We start from the raw sequence: 14,831 nt of genomic DNA, 5'->3' as shown, positions 1-14,831 counted from the left end.
CTTTGTTAAAAAAAAAAAAAAAAAAAAATATTAGACTCATATATGTATCAACCTACCCATTTTTTTTTTTTTTTTTTTTTTCCATTTTCTATATATTCTCTATTTATTGTATGTTTTACGAAACCAGCTTTTTTCATTTTAACGGGTTTTGTTCATGAGTAATGCTACAGTTACCGACGGGTGTGCACCGAATTTGTACACCGAATGACGTGGCAAAATCCTGACCGTTGATTCATTATCCGTTAATATTAATCAACGGTCAGGATTTTATCACGTCATTCGGTACACACTTTTCGGTGACTCTATCATTTTCCTTTGTTCATATATCCCTTTTACGTTCGAACGACATCTTCCCACCTGAAATTTACCTTAACAACATTTATTACATAAAAAAGTTTGAAAACGACAATTACCCACCAACCATTAAGATCAGTTAAGATCTATTAATTAACATAGTATAATCATTGTAAAGACGAAAATACTCTCTGCTATTTGAACACTATCCTTCTCTGTTGCGGTCGCCACCACCACCTCAAACAAACTCCCTCTCTTCCCTCCTAAAGCCGTCTCCTTCCTCTCTCACCCCCTTAAACTTATGATAATCCTACCCACTTCATCTCAACATCTTCCTCCTCAATTAATTCTAACAAATATATTACATTCAATTAACTATCTCTAGCTAGTTTGACGGTTAATTTCAGGGTTTCGAAGACTAGTTGAGGTACGCGTAAATTAGCTTGGACACATTTGGGATATCTATAATAGCTTATTTGATTCAAGATTTCAAAAATAATTTTCACGATTCAAGTTTCTGAATTGTATCTTAATAATTTTAATATATATTTGATATAATAATTAAAAATTGAAAACGACTTTTGTTCGTTTTCATATTTTACACTTGTTTTTAGGATTATATTCGAAGGTGTTTTTGAAGAACAGAAATCTTCCTTCAATTCATATTTGTCTCTATCCTCTTCTTGTTTCTTGGACTCTATATAAACCTCTTAACCCTCCATCACTCTCTTTCACATTGATCATATTCTTTTGATCTCCATATTTAACTATATTTATATATAGCTAGCTTTTGTATTGTTTCTAGTTTTCATTTCTTCATTGCAACAAGCGCTATTACATTTGTACATGGAGACTGTTGCCGTTTTCGTCTACATTTTCCTATTTCTTTCAACTCTTCTCTCGTGTTATCCCTTCGTCCGGAAGAGAAGAAGAGAAGCTAAACGAGTTTCTAAGCTTCCTCCAGGCTCAATGGGATGGCCTTACGTCGGGGAAACTCTCCAAATGTACTCTCAGGACCCGAATGTCTTCTTCGCCGCAAAGGAAAAAAGGTTCTTCATAATCATAATCATAATTCAAGCTGAACAACATATATATCTATCTATTTGTTTTTGATGTTCTCCTTTTTCTGCATGTATTTACGCCTGTTGTTATTTTTGTGGGGGGCGTTTCAGATACGGAGAGATTTTCAAATCGCGCATACTCGGTTACCCTAGTGTTATGTTGGCGAGTCCTGAAGCCGCAAAATTTGTGCTTGTCACTCATGCTCATTTGTTCAAGCCGACGTATCCCAGAGGCAAAGAGAAAATGATCGGCCCTTCAGCTCTTTTCTTTCACCAGGGACACTACCATACTCATCTCAGGAAGCTTGTTAAAATTTCATTAGCCCCGCAAACGATTAAGAAACTGATTCCTGATATTGAAGCCATCGCCATTTCTAGCTTGGAGTCATGGGTGGCTAATAATGGACAAGTCATCAACACTTATAACGAGATGAAGAAGGTACAGATTAAGTAAAAATTGTATACATGTTTCTAATGTGAATCTCGTGTTGCTTAATTATTGAAAGCTTGTTTTGGCTTATCTAGTTGAAATAATTTAATATATTACTTGGTGGGGTTGCTCAGAAATTTGTTTTTTTTATTGATAATTTTCTTAGTGAGTTCAGTGTTATATGGATATGGGTCCTCCACCTTTTTGTTTGGATCACTGGTTTGGTAACGTGTGGGTTTGGTTGAAACTCTGCAGTTCTCTTTTGACGTTGGCATTCTCTCCATCTTTGGTCATTTGGATGGCAGCCATAGAGAGAAGCTGAAGAAAAACTATCTTACAGTGAACAAAGGCTACAATTCTTTTCCCACAAACATTCCAGGAACTGCATATCACAAAGCTCTCTTGGTAATTTTTTAAGAAATTCATCAACTTTTTGTTTTATATGCACGTTTAATTGACATATATGATTAATTTTTGATGAAATATTGTCTAATTGAAGGCAAGGAAAAGACTGAGTAAGATTGTGAGTGAGATAATCTGTCAGAGGAAGGAGAAGAGAATTGTGGAGAAGGATCTGTTGGGTTATCTTTTGAACTTCAAAGATGAAAAGGGGCAAGTTTTAACAGAGGATCAAATTGCTGATAACATAATTGGAGTACTATTTGCAGCTCAGGACACTACAGCTAGTGTTTTAACATGGATTCTGAAGTACCTTCAGGATAACCAAAAACTTCTAGAAGCTGTAAAGGTAATTAAGATATATAAGAATCCATTGAACAATCAGGAGAAAAAATATACACCAGAATTTTATTGTTAAATGGCTGATTTTTACAGGCAGAGCAAAAGGTAATATACGAATCATATACTGCAGGAGGAAAGAGATCCTTAACATGGGCAGATACCAAGAATATGCCACTCACATATAGAGTAAGTAGGTCCAACTTCAACTTCAATATTATGTTTTGTCACAACTTGATGACAAGAAAGATTAATGGTGGCTAAACTGTGTATATTTTTGAACTTTCAGTTGATCTTGGAGAGTCTGAGGATGGCAAGCATCATATCTTTTACATTCAGGGAAGCAGTAGTTGATGTAGAATACAAAGGTTAGAAGATTCTCTGTTTTTTTTTTTTGACCTTTTTGATCAAGAGGTTTCTGTTCTAAAAACTCTGTTTCTTAAATCTACAGGGTACCTCATCCCAAAGGGTTGGAAAGTGATGCCATTGTTCAGGAACATCCATCACAATCCAGAATTCTTCTCTGACCCTCAAAAATTTGACCCATCTAGATTTGAGGTAAAGGTGCTTGAATGTTTGATGGTTATGGTTCTTGCCTTCTTGGCAAGCGAGCATGAGCAATATTGGTGGTTAAAGTTACAAACTTTTGTGATTGTGGGCGATTTGCAGGTAGCCCCAAAGCCCAATACCTTCATGCCTTTCGGCAATGGCGTGCACACCTGCCCTGGCAATGAACTTGCCAAGCTGCAGATACTCATTTTAATCCACCATCTACTCCCCAACTTCAGGTAATGTCACTGAAATGGTGATTCAATCAATTAATGACACCAAAAAAATTGGAGCCTCCAATAGATTTTGACATGGCTGTTCTCTTTTTGTTGCAGATGGGAAGTGGTGGGTTCTCAAAGTGGGATTCAGTATGGCCCATTCCCAGTTCCTCAACAAGGACTCCCAGCCAGATTTTGGAAAGAATCAAAATCATCAACCTCAACCTCAACCAAACAAGACTAATTTCCAGTCTCTTACAAATAATTTTCTATTCCCTAACCAAAACCCTTCTATTGTAATTGTAGTTTTAATTTCTAAGTAAGTTAACTAGTATTGTAATAAGCATTAAGCAAGAGGATTTTTGGGAAATTTTCATTTTCCCAGATGTAATTTTGTAAAACAGGGCGTGATGCCCTTGATTGGAGGGCAAATAAACCAGAATCGAGCCTACTTGAAGCCATTGACAGGTTGCTAGTGGGCGGTGGCCCCATGAACTGATTTTTCTCAATGACTTATCACTTACAGATGAAGGGTATTTCCAGAGGAGGGTGACCTATAAATTAAGGGCAATTGTCAGCAGTAGCCCACCTGCTACATACCTAAAAGTAACTCAAACTGTAAGGCTATGTAAGTTTTTTTGTCTCAACTATTCCAACAAACAGGCCCTGCATTTGCAGAGAATGCCCAAAGTAGTGACATTGAAAATGTGATATTTTATCTGTTTAGTTTGTTATTTTGGATAGGATTTTAAAAATAGTATTTGATAGTTAAATATGATGATTTGTTATTTTAGATAAGATTTTAAAAATAGTATTGGATAGTTGAATATGATGATTATTACGAAGTAAAATTTAAAAATTAGCAAAAAAAACCTTTTAAGTTTGCTAATTTAACTAAACACCTGAATATATAATAATTTTATAAAATAACAAAAATACCCTCACCCACCCACAGTGCCAAATTCCAGCCACCATCGTCGGAATCTGGTCAGAATATGGCGTTACGACTCAGACTAGTCGAATCTGGCCTGTCGTGCATTTATTTGACCTTTTCTGGCACAATCTGGCCAAAAAAGGCCAGATCTAACCGTTAGCAACGACCAAAGATATGGCCGTCATTATCGGTCAACGACGGCCATTTCTTTGGCCATCGTTGACGGCCAGATCAGCGAATTATCGACCAGTTTCGATCGTTTGTACGCCGTTGTGACAGATTCTGGCTACCACTGACGGTGGTTACGGGAATCTAACAACTATGGATGGGTGGGAATGTTTTTGTTCATTTTTAAACTTTTTTTGGGGATGTTTTATTAAATTAATAAACTTAAGGAGTTTAAAAGTGATTAAATAAAATATAATAATATTTCCTAAATAATTAAACAAACAGTTATTTTGAGAATATGATTGATAATAAGGTATGAAATAATAATCCAAACGGACCCATATTATCTAGATAATTCTACTGGCTTTTGTGGCCTCGTGGGTAGGCAAGGAATTCTACATCAATGACCACGATAATTCAGGCAAGGATCTTGAAGCTTCCAGCACTAATGTGACTGAATGGCAAAAGTTTTGAGACACCAAAAACTTTCCTTTTTGTGTTTAATCCTGGTCATTTTCACTTACTTAAAATCGTAACTCTACTCCAACTTACCATCTTTTAGATAGTGGAGTTTGTGACCTTTCACTGCCAATCAGCATCTTCATAGTTATCACTTATTGCTATAGTTTATCAGTATCCAATCTCTATGATGGGTGGTTTAAATAATAATAATAAATTTATTTAGACGGTCTCACTACATCAACACGATGATTTAGTGAGGTTATCTAGTAGAAAATTTTCTCATTTAGCCACCGTTAGATTGCTGAGTGGTTGGACAAGGACTCTTGAGTGTATTACTCAAAAGGTTTTGAGTTCGAGTCACCTCGATTGCTAATAGAGATGATTAATGAAAGGTATATTCGGTCGTTAATTCTAGGGCCTAAAGGATGAGTTTAAGTCACTTTAGTTGCTAATAGGGATGACCACTGGACGATATACCTGATCGTTAACTTCAGGGCTCGAGAGATTAGACGAGATGCACGCAAACTGGCATGAACATCCTTGATCACCAAAAGAAAAGAAATTTCATTCAAAAGATAGTACTGAGTTTTCGGTAAGTTTTGAAGAATTACACCAAAGGAAATATTGTTTCTGCAGACTTTAGAAGGTGATTGATCTCTCTTTATTTTGAAGAATTCTATGGGGAAAAAAAAAAAAAAAAAAACAAAAGGAAAAACGTAATGTAAGGCACATAATATTGGCGAACAAAGTGATGGGATTTTAAGTGGGCTTGTATCAGCGTCTCCGAGAATTTCAATTTGGGCTGAATTGAAAAACTACAGAGAAAATAGAGGGTGTGTTGAAGCTCTGCTATATATTAATACGGCAGTGGGGTGGCGTTCCCGGCTTTTTTTATTTAATTTTTTTACAATCGGTGTTAGAAGTTAGAACCAGGCTATCCACGTCTTGATTAATCTCCTAAAACTCTGAAATTACTGTTATATATTAATAGCATAGTTATTAATATCCTACGATATGCGATACATATTCTATGATACGATTCGATAGAGTCGTCAACGATACGTATTAGAGAGTGTATCATAAACTTTCGATACGTTGATATATATCATACGATACGATACGTATCCGTTTATATCCTTAAAAATATCGATACAAATCGATATGACTTTATTAATTTGAGCCAAAGGTCCAAAAAAAAATTCAGGTCAAATCTAGGTCACCCAACCTGGTTCACTAAAACCTGCCCAAATTTACTAATTTTGCTTAGGGAAAGTGAAAAGGAAGATGTGTTATCCATTTTGCATGATAATAATAACACAAGTGGAGTTATAGATATTGACATTGATCTTGGAAATGATCTGAATGTTTGAGAGGAAATAATATAGATTCTTAATTTTGTGATTAATTTTGATTATGTAATACCATAATTTAAAGTTAATAATACCAAAAAATTTTGTTAATTAATAATAGGGATGATATTAATTTTTAGAAATTTTTTATTATTTTTTTTAAAATGGCGTATCCTGTTATACGATATGATATACGAAACATAATTTAAAAAATTAGGTTTATGATACACGATACGATACACAATTTGATAACCATGACTAATAGTGGCTTCCTAGGTATCAAACTCACGAGGGATCATATCAGATAAAATTATATATTAACGTTTTTTTAACCAACTTTGTTACCTCTAATTTACTAAAATAAAAGAAGACGATCCGTTTCAGTGAACTATATTTGAAAACTAGACCACATGCACTTTGACAACTCCAACAGAATTACCTACTCCTTCAACATCATCATCTTGTGGGATTGACCCAACACTTTTTTTTTTCCTTGTGATAGGTACGTTAGATTAGTTTGCGCGTACCTCAATTAATTTACTAAACTAAAAGAAGACGATCCGTTTCAGTGAACTATATCTGAAAACTAGACCACATGCACTTTGACAACTCCAATAGAATTACCTACTCCTTCCACATCATTATCCTGTGGGATTGGCCCAACACTTTATTTTTTCTTCCCTGGTGATCGGTATGCTTGGACTAGCTTGCACGCATCTCAATTAATTCCTGGAGTCCATTCAACACCCTTCAGCACCATCATCTTTTGGGATTGGCCTAACACTTGTAATTTTTTTTTATTTTTTTTGTGATCAGGATGTCCAAGCCAGCTTACGCGCATTTCAATTAATGCCCAGAGTCCATTGAACACCCCATCATCTTGTGGGATTGGCCCAACACTTATTTATTTTATTTTGTAATTGAGGTGTTTGAGCTAACTTACATGCACCTCAACTAATCTTCGGAGTTCATTGAACACCTTACAATCCAATATATCAAGTAAGTTACAAATATGGTAGGTGACCATTTGGTGAGACTCGAACACGAGACCTCTAGGTAACCTCAGGGACCTAACACTTGTAATTGCCTCAACCTTCCTCTTCCGTGAAGCAAAAACTTCATTATTCATCAAACTGCTACTATCATTCCATTTTGTGGGTGTTCATCAATAACTCCTCTAGTTCATTAGGGCCCAACTAATTAAGGGTTTGTTTGGTTTGATATTTCCACTATCTTATTCATACTATATCCAAAATATTAGTTTATTTTTCTATTCTGAAAATACTATTATATTTTTTTTAACTATATTTTAAACCCTTTAAATTTATTAATTTAACTAAACACCCCCCAAAAAAAGTTTAGAAATTGATAAAAACATCTCCACCCACCCACATTTGCCAGATTCCGACCACATCTCCGAAAGGTGGCCGGAATCTGGTATAATAGCGTACTACTAGCTGGATCTGGGATCGGGTTGTTGATGGTCAGGTCTTTGGCCGTAGCTAGTCGTCAACGACGGGCATATCTTTGGCCGTCGTTGATGACCAAACATGACCGTAGATCTGACCTTTTTCGACCAAATCTGTGGTAGATCTGGTCAGAAAAGGTCATCTTGGAGCACGATCAGTCAGATCCAGTTGATTGTATACCGATACGGCGACTTCGATAGTCGTGGCCAACTGTCAAAATTTAATGGGTGAGTAAGGATATTTTTGTAATTTTATAAGTTTTATTACAGGGGTGTTTAGTTATTTAACAAACTTAGGGTAGTATTTTTATTAATTTTTAAATCCTACCCTATAATCCGTATCAAACTCTAAAAATATCAAAATTACTATCCAAAATACTAAAACAAATGCTTCCTAAATAAATAATATTTATTGCATTAATTTCTTAGACTTTGGTCAATTTAATTAATTTCTCCTAATAGTATCGTCCGTATGTTTCCTTAAGCATGAATTAATTATAAACTAGGACGAAATTGACAGTAATCAAGTTCAGTCATGTCCCATCCCATGTGTCACGTTACGGTGGGGCCCACCATTTTTAAGGCGCTAACCCTCTCACGCATTATTATAATGATATAAATAATGATTTTTATTTACTTTTTTTGAGTTTCATTTCTTTGTTAAAAAATGAAATTCAAGCGCATACACACAGCTCAGCCCAACTAAGATCGATCTCAACCGTCACCACGCAGAGCTTCAAAGCTTCCCCATTTTAATTCATACTGAAATTCAATTTCTTTTTCTTTTTTTGTTATCGAAGTTTTAGGTCGGAATCAGAACGAAGTCATTTCAGTTTTGGAGATGATTATTTTGATTTGTTTTAGTTGATTGAGGAGGCTAGGCTCGGGTCTAATTCTCGCTTCAATTCAATTCACGCATGGACTCGATCTGGACTCAAAGTGGACCGACCGACGCTTGGCATTTCATCGTCGCCGTGTTATTCGCTCCCGGTTTCGTCGTCGCTAGGTTCTTGCTCGATAAATTCATCTTTCGAGTAAGATTCCGCTTATTTACTATCAGTTTGACTCTTAGATTCTGTAAGTTGTTTGTGTTGCTTTTGTTCAATGTTGAATTGGAGTTAGTTCTGTTTTCGGCATTTGTTTCGTTGAGTGATAGTTATGCTCGTCAAAGCGAAGAAAATGAGAGAAACTTTGTGAATTAAGCTCAGCTGCATTATTTTCTTTGCTTTTATGCTAATTAAAGTGGAAAGCATAGGAGAATTAATTCGAAGTTATTGTTCTTTTTGGTTTGTGTGATTGGCTGAAGAATGGAGAATTAGTTATTGAATGAAGTTTTGCATTTAGAATGTGCAACATGAACCTTAGTGGCTTATGAAATTTATTTGGTTTCTGGCAATGTTTGTGATATAAACTGTGAAAAGAAGAGAGAAAAGGAGGAAAAGAATGAACAGAAAAAAGCAAAAAAGTAGAAAGTTTCACAGATAACAGTTATTTGGTCATAAAGTTGCACCTGGGGTCCTAAATGGTAATAGCATGAAAGCTTGATCTGCTTCAGATAGTAATTATCTCGGCTTAAACTTGATTACACTCTGTTTTTTTTGAGCGGGAGATGGAAATTGTCATTGGTGAGGAAAAGTGTGCTCTAAGGACTTTCTGATGATCTATCATGCATAAGCTAATGTAAATTTGAGATTTCACAGTATAATCTGATCAGCTATGTACTTAAGGTGGCAGGGGAATTTGCTAGCATACACTTACAGGCCTTTTCATATTTATCCTTCTTTACGTTTTGTGTAGCTTTTCGATCACTTTGGACTGCTTTATATGATTTTACTGGGGTAGGTTCAAACTTTTAACAGCAAGCAGGGATGGCAATTGTTTCTTGTGGTCCCTGTGGAAAAGGCATCTAATATCATAGATATTGGATAAGTGAAATTGATACATTAAGTGACTTTTTGCATAGTGATGAAGCAAAATATTGATATTTGCTTTGTAGTTCCTATTTCTTCTTACCTAGTATTTATGTAGATGGATGATAATAAAGAAAAATATTTAATGATTTTAACACAGTTAGTATTCTTTCATGCCTGGATGCACCTAAGATACTTATCAAGTGATGATAATAATTTTTTGGACTGCTAGAAATGAAATTTAGATTTTAGTTTCCTATGTTCCTGTTTTTATAAATGATATATAGATGTATGCTCATGTTTATTTTAACAGTATCACATAAATTTAATGTCATGTTTCTTAGAAGCTTATGAGGAATTTTCAGTTATGACAAATAGAAGGCACTTCCTTGTGTTGGTTCCACCACACTATAATTCACTGTGGCAGAGTGTAAAAAGTGAAGCTGTAGGATGAAACTTCTGCTCCGTTTTCAATAACCCAAAATTCGTTGTATTAGTTAATTGTCTATTTATGTTGAATTTCCACCCTTTCCTGTAATGATGTTCTATCTCCAGCAGACTTCCTCTGTTGAAGAACATAAACTTATTTTTTCTATGACCAAAGTAAGCAATATTTCAGTTCACATATTGTATGTGATAATTTCTGCACGGAACATTTATATCCATACTTTTGTTTCATGTAAGTGTTTGAGTATGTAAGATATACAAACACTTTATTTTTTGTTTATAGTTTAATCATTCTTCATATTTTTGTAGCGGTTAGCCATCTGGTTGTTGAGCAATGGAAATCTCCCATTAAAGATGAATGAAGCTGCAAGGGCAAAAGTTGGAAAATGTTCGGAATCTATGTGGAAATTGACATACTATGCTACTGTTGAATTTTGTATTCTCAAAATTGCCTACCATGAGCCATGGTTCAGAGATACAAAATTGTATTTTGATGGCTACCCAAATCAAGAGTTAAAGTGAGTATAGTGTATACTTGGATTGTTAGTCTAAGTACTGGATTACTGAATGCTGTATATTTTGTGTGCTATAGGTGCTTTTGTAGTGTGCATAATTGGACCTAATGCTCAAATGACTAATATTCATTTTTTTGTTTGTGAGTGGCTATCTCCCAGCATTTTAATTGATATTACATGACTACAAAAAGAATGAAATGCCTAAAAAATGAAAGTACCGTCCACTTGCCAGCCTCATAATGATGAGCCCCATATACTTTTATATTATCTATAACATTTTTCTTTCTATGAATTGATTTCACAGTTTCTTTTGTCTAACTGCTTAAAAATTGTGTCAAAAGTGTACGGATTTGCAAATCTACTTTTTTTCCTATCTCTAAGCAGTATATATGTACATGAAGACAGCATGCCAGTAATGCACTTGGTGCTTTTCTGACGGGATAAGAATTTGACTGTCAACGAATGAATCTAATTTTGAGTCTTCAATTGGAAGATATATCTTTGGCCTTCCTACTTACATGCACATAACATTTTTCGTTTCTATTTATTTTTATTTTTATGTGCATGTCTGATTCCTAGCTTTTGGATGGTTCCTAATATAGTTCAGTTCTATTGTCAAAGGAGTTAATGTCATCTTTCAAATTGTCGTACTGACTTGCACCATTTTCTGTTTCAGGCTCCCCTTAGAGCTTTACTACATGTGCGAATGTGGGTTTTACATCTACAGCATTGCTGCCCTCTTGACATGGGAAACTCGTAGAAAGGATTTCTCTGTAATGATGTCTCATCATGTAATTACTGTTATCCTGATCGGATACTCATACCTTTCTAGGTAATAAATCAGAACATATCTAATTATACTTGCTAGTTAGTATTTGATAGCCTAAAGTCATTTGTTCTGTGACTGATAGTTGCTCCTAAATATTGTTGATATCCTATATACTCTTTTGAATTCTCATTGTTGGCCTATATCTTTTTGGTTTTTGATATGATATTTTAGAGTTTAAATACTATTGCTGGACCTTTTCTTATAACCTTAAGTTGTTGTGATTAATGGTTTTAAGAATTAGGTTGTATGAGAGTTCTGGTGTTCAAATTCTCTTTCTAGTAATGAAATTATAACACTGAGCAAGCTGAGCATGTGCTTGGATCCTCTTGTATATTATGCGTTTGAATCCATGTGTTTGTTTTTGTATGTCTGAATCACGTGAAGTCTAATCACAATTCGATTTTCATGCAGGGAACTATATTAGAATTTAATATTATTGTGATAAAATACATTTCAGCATGACATAACACTAACTCGAACCAGGGATGTGCCAAAACTTTCTAGTATTCATCTCTCTTTTTTGTTTTTTGAGATGTTTCAGGATCAATATTTGAAGTTAACTATATTTTTTAATTTAAATTGAACTGCCTTAATGATAAGATAAATCATGTTCCTGAGAGTTGCCAGCAGACCATATGAATGTGCACAATTGTATAAGTAGTTCAGATTTCATTAGTGTAAGCATCTCCGTTTCTGTGATCATGTGCATCTTTGTAGTTGTGCATAAAAGGTTGAGATTTGAGGTAGTATTGGAGAACTATCTGTGGCAGTTTATGCTAATTGTTGTATTGTGGCCTAAAAATCTTTTGAATGTATGGTCAGTTTAATAGTGGTTCTGTAGTGTGCAATATAAGTTTTTGAGTTTTGGGTTATTTTGAGCACTTCACAACCCTCATTGTTATATGGTCTGTAACCCTGTTGAACGTGTCGCAAACATGGCCAAGTGTATGGAACTTTGCGTTTCTATTCATAGATGTTGATACTATGTAAACAATTTTCCTTTACACTCAAGTCCTCTCTGTATCATTGGGTGGGTACTAGTTCAGTTTTGTTGGACCTCTTGAGGTTGTTGAAGAGGTCTTCAGATCGAATCCCACTTACACCAAGGTTAGGAGGGGCTCGATTTAAATTTGTCAGTATGAAGGGGGGGAAATGATTAAAAAAAGAAAAATTCAGAGGTCAATTAAAAAAAAAAAAAAAAAGAATGGTGTGCCATTGGGATGCTTTTCTTCTACATTTTTGGCATTAAATACTCTGGTTACTTAATCCTTGTCATGTTATGCCACATAGCTTATCATTTACAAGGTTATATTGAAGTTGCCATTTGTCAGGTCCTTACAGTTGTTACTGTGATAGCAGTAAGATCTTTATCTTAACTATTTTGTCAATCTTTCCGTTTCCTTTCATCCTTGATTAGCTGAGTAACATAAACAGCCTGTTTTTTTTGTATTAATACTGTAAATGATTGATACAAGCTTGAAAATGAGCTCAATTGTATGAGTCAATTGTCAAGGACCAAATGCTGGAGTTCCTTTCTTACTAATTTATTTCTGAGCATGTGTGCATCAACATAGTGATACAATGTAAGAGAACTCTTGTGATTGGTAGTTGAACTCTTGTTAGGTTTGCATTCATCTGCTCTTTATTGTTTTCTGTGCTGGAGTAGGTTAAAATTGAATATGCAATATTATTATTTACTTGAAGATATCTAGTGAAACTTAAAATTATTTTTTTCTGTTACAGTTTTTTCCGGATTGGCTCAATTATCCTTGCCTTGCATGATGCAAGTGATGTATTTCTGGAAGCTGCAAAAGTGTTCAAGTATTCTGAGAATGAACTTGGGGCAAGTGTATTCTTTGGGTTATTTGCTATCTCATGGCTCGTACTACGACTAGTATTTTTTCCATTTTGGGTCATCAAATCTTCAAGGTTTGCATGGTCAATTTGATTTGCCTTCATTTGGCCATATACTAGTTTCTTTAGCTTATTTGCTCTTATTGTTGTCATTTTCCAGCTATGATCTTCTGAACTACTTGAATCTATCAGAGATTTATCCAACGGTCGTGTACTATGTCTTTAATACAATGTTACTGATGCTGCTTGTGTTCCACATATATTGGTGGGTTCTCATATGCTCAATGATTAGGAGACAGCTGAAAAATAGGGGAAAAGTCGGAGAAGATATAAGATCTGGTAAGCCCTTCTAACCAATGCTAATTGGATTACTTTTTTTTTCTTGGTTGTTGGTTATGCCCTGGATATCTATCTCTGTATCCAATATATTGTTTTCCTTTGCTTGTCTGTGGAGGGTGAATCATACAATAGTTCTCCTGTTCTAGTAAACTCCTACTGCTCTTATTTTTATGTTTGCAATTGCCATATACATAAATGTATAAATCAGTCAACTGGGACCAATTCCCAGCCTAGATATGAGAGCCGCGGCTTCCTTACCATTACTCACAGTGGTCCCAGTTATAGCGTGGAGAATTTGCTTTAACCTCTTTTTCTCCCTCTAAGTAGAGTCGATAGGGATATATTTTCGGGTGGAAATAGACAAGACTTGCAGGACCTTCCCAACCTCAGGAAGTCTGCATCTGTGTTTGTGTTTGGTTATTGGTCACTGTTGCCATTATTCCTTAACTATGCATTTTCATCGTAACAACAAATAAAGAAGAGTAGATGGAGTTTCCAAACACACCCTTAAAACCGAATTGCAACATCATTTTTTTACGTTGTTTAATATGAATTTCAGTTAGCATATTGGTTATTTTGGTGAAGGCTTGTTAACAAATTATGTGCAACCAAATGCAGATTCTGAGGACGACGATTAGGTGAAAGATTGAAGATTTTTGTTGTGGGTAATGAATATTAGCCGTGGGGAGAGATTACAAAATGACTATTTTGTAGATTTGGCTCTGTGCGCAATTGAGAGGAGAAGTAGAAGAACTAATCATATTTTGTCTTCTTGATTTCTTTCTGGTGTAGAAACATTAGGCAATTCTTGTATAATTCACCGCGATAAACCTATGTTTTGATATTAGTTTAGTCCTTATATCGAGAAATGCAAAAGAAAAGAAAAAGGTTTCAGTTTTTTGTGGGGTGTTATGGGTCCGTTTGTTTTATTATTTTGGATAGGATTTCGGGAATAATATTGAATAGTTAAATAGGGGAGTATTACAAGGTAAAATTTAAAAATTTATAAAAAACTCATTAGGTTTGCTAATTTAATAAACACCCCAATATATAAAATTCTTTTAACATGATAAAAACATCTCCACCACTTGCAGTGCTAGATTCTGGCCACTACCGTCGGAATCTGGTCGAAAAATTGTGTTACATCACAGACCGGTTGGATTTGGCGGGTAGGGCATTAATATGGCCTTTTTCGGTCAGATCCACCACAGATCTGGTCGAAAAAAGCTAGATTTACGGCCAGATCTGGTCGTTTACACCACAGAC

At 35.0% G+C, this 14,831-nt stretch overlaps 2 protein-coding genes across 4 annotated transcripts; both read left to right on the top strand.

Annotated features, from left to right (window-relative positions):
* Positions 1-1,044: 1,044 nt before the first annotated feature.
* LOC116118485 (abscisic acid 8'-hydroxylase 4-like) lies at positions 1,045-3,987 on the top strand. 3 transcript variants are annotated; one of them, XM_031404468.1, is made up of 9 exons: positions 1,045-1,343; positions 1,467-1,794; positions 2,041-2,190; positions 2,285-2,533; positions 2,620-2,631; positions 2,813-2,891; positions 2,975-3,081; positions 3,193-3,311; positions 3,408-3,987. In XM_031404468.1, exons 1-9 carry the CDS (start codon positions 1,141-1,143, stop codon positions 3,532-3,534), a joined length of 1,374 nt encoding a protein of 457 aa, XP_031260328.1. In that variant the 5' UTR covers positions 1,045-1,140; the 3' UTR covers positions 3,535-3,987. The 3 variants fall into 3 exon arrangements, with proteins under 3 accessions (XP_031260328.1, XP_031260327.1, XP_031260329.1); XM_031404467.1 differs by having other exon boundaries at positions 2,620-2,712; XM_031404469.1 differs by lacking the exon at positions 2,620-2,631.
* Positions 3,988-8,326: 4,339 nt separating this feature from the next.
* On the top strand, positions 8,327-14,463 carry LOC116118499 (LAG1 longevity assurance homolog 2). Its single transcript, XM_031404483.1, has 6 exons — positions 8,327-8,705; positions 10,338-10,546; positions 11,220-11,375; positions 13,116-13,301; positions 13,387-13,565; positions 14,184-14,463. The coding sequence occupies exons 1-6, from the start codon at positions 8,589-8,591 to the stop codon at positions 14,201-14,203; spliced, it is 867 nt and encodes a 288-aa protein (XP_031260343.1). The 5' UTR covers positions 8,327-8,588; the 3' UTR covers positions 14,204-14,463.
* Positions 14,464-14,831: the final 368 nt, after the last annotated feature.

This window comes from Pistacia vera, unplaced genomic scaffold (assembly GCF_008641045.1).
Source record: "Pistacia vera cultivar Batoury unplaced genomic scaffold, PisVer_v2 Contig846, whole genome shotgun sequence".
Lineage (NCBI taxonomy): Eukaryota > Viridiplantae > Streptophyta > Magnoliopsida > Sapindales > Anacardiaceae > Pistacia > Pistacia vera.
Note: the sequence above shows the minus strand (reverse complement) of the source record. Positions and strands in the feature narration are given on the sequence as shown.

Bases quoted from the DNA above. Each gene is read 5' to 3' on its own strand.
- LOC116118485 (XM_031404467.1), top strand. From the start codon at position 1,141: ATGGAGACTGTTGCCGTTTTCGTCTACATTTTCCTATTTCTTTCAACT. The intron at 1,795-2,040 runs GTACAGATTAAG...GAAACTCTGCAG, and splicing joins CTTATAACGAGATGAAGAAG to TTCTCTTTTGACGTTGGCAT. The intron at 3,312-3,407 runs GTAATGTCACTG...TTTTTGTTGCAG, and splicing joins CATCTACTCCCCAACTTCAG to ATGGGAAGTGGTGGGTTCTC.
- LOC116118499 (XM_031404483.1), top strand. From the start codon at position 8,589: ATGGACTCGATCTGGACTCAAAGTGGACCGACCGACGCTTGGCATTTC. The intron at 8,706-10,337 runs GTAAGATTCCGC...ATATTTTTGTAG, and splicing joins TCGATAAATTCATCTTTCGA to CGGTTAGCCATCTGGTTGTT. The intron at 13,302-13,386 runs GTTTGCATGGTC...GTCATTTTCCAG, and splicing joins TGGGTCATCAAATCTTCAAG to CTATGATCTTCTGAACTACT.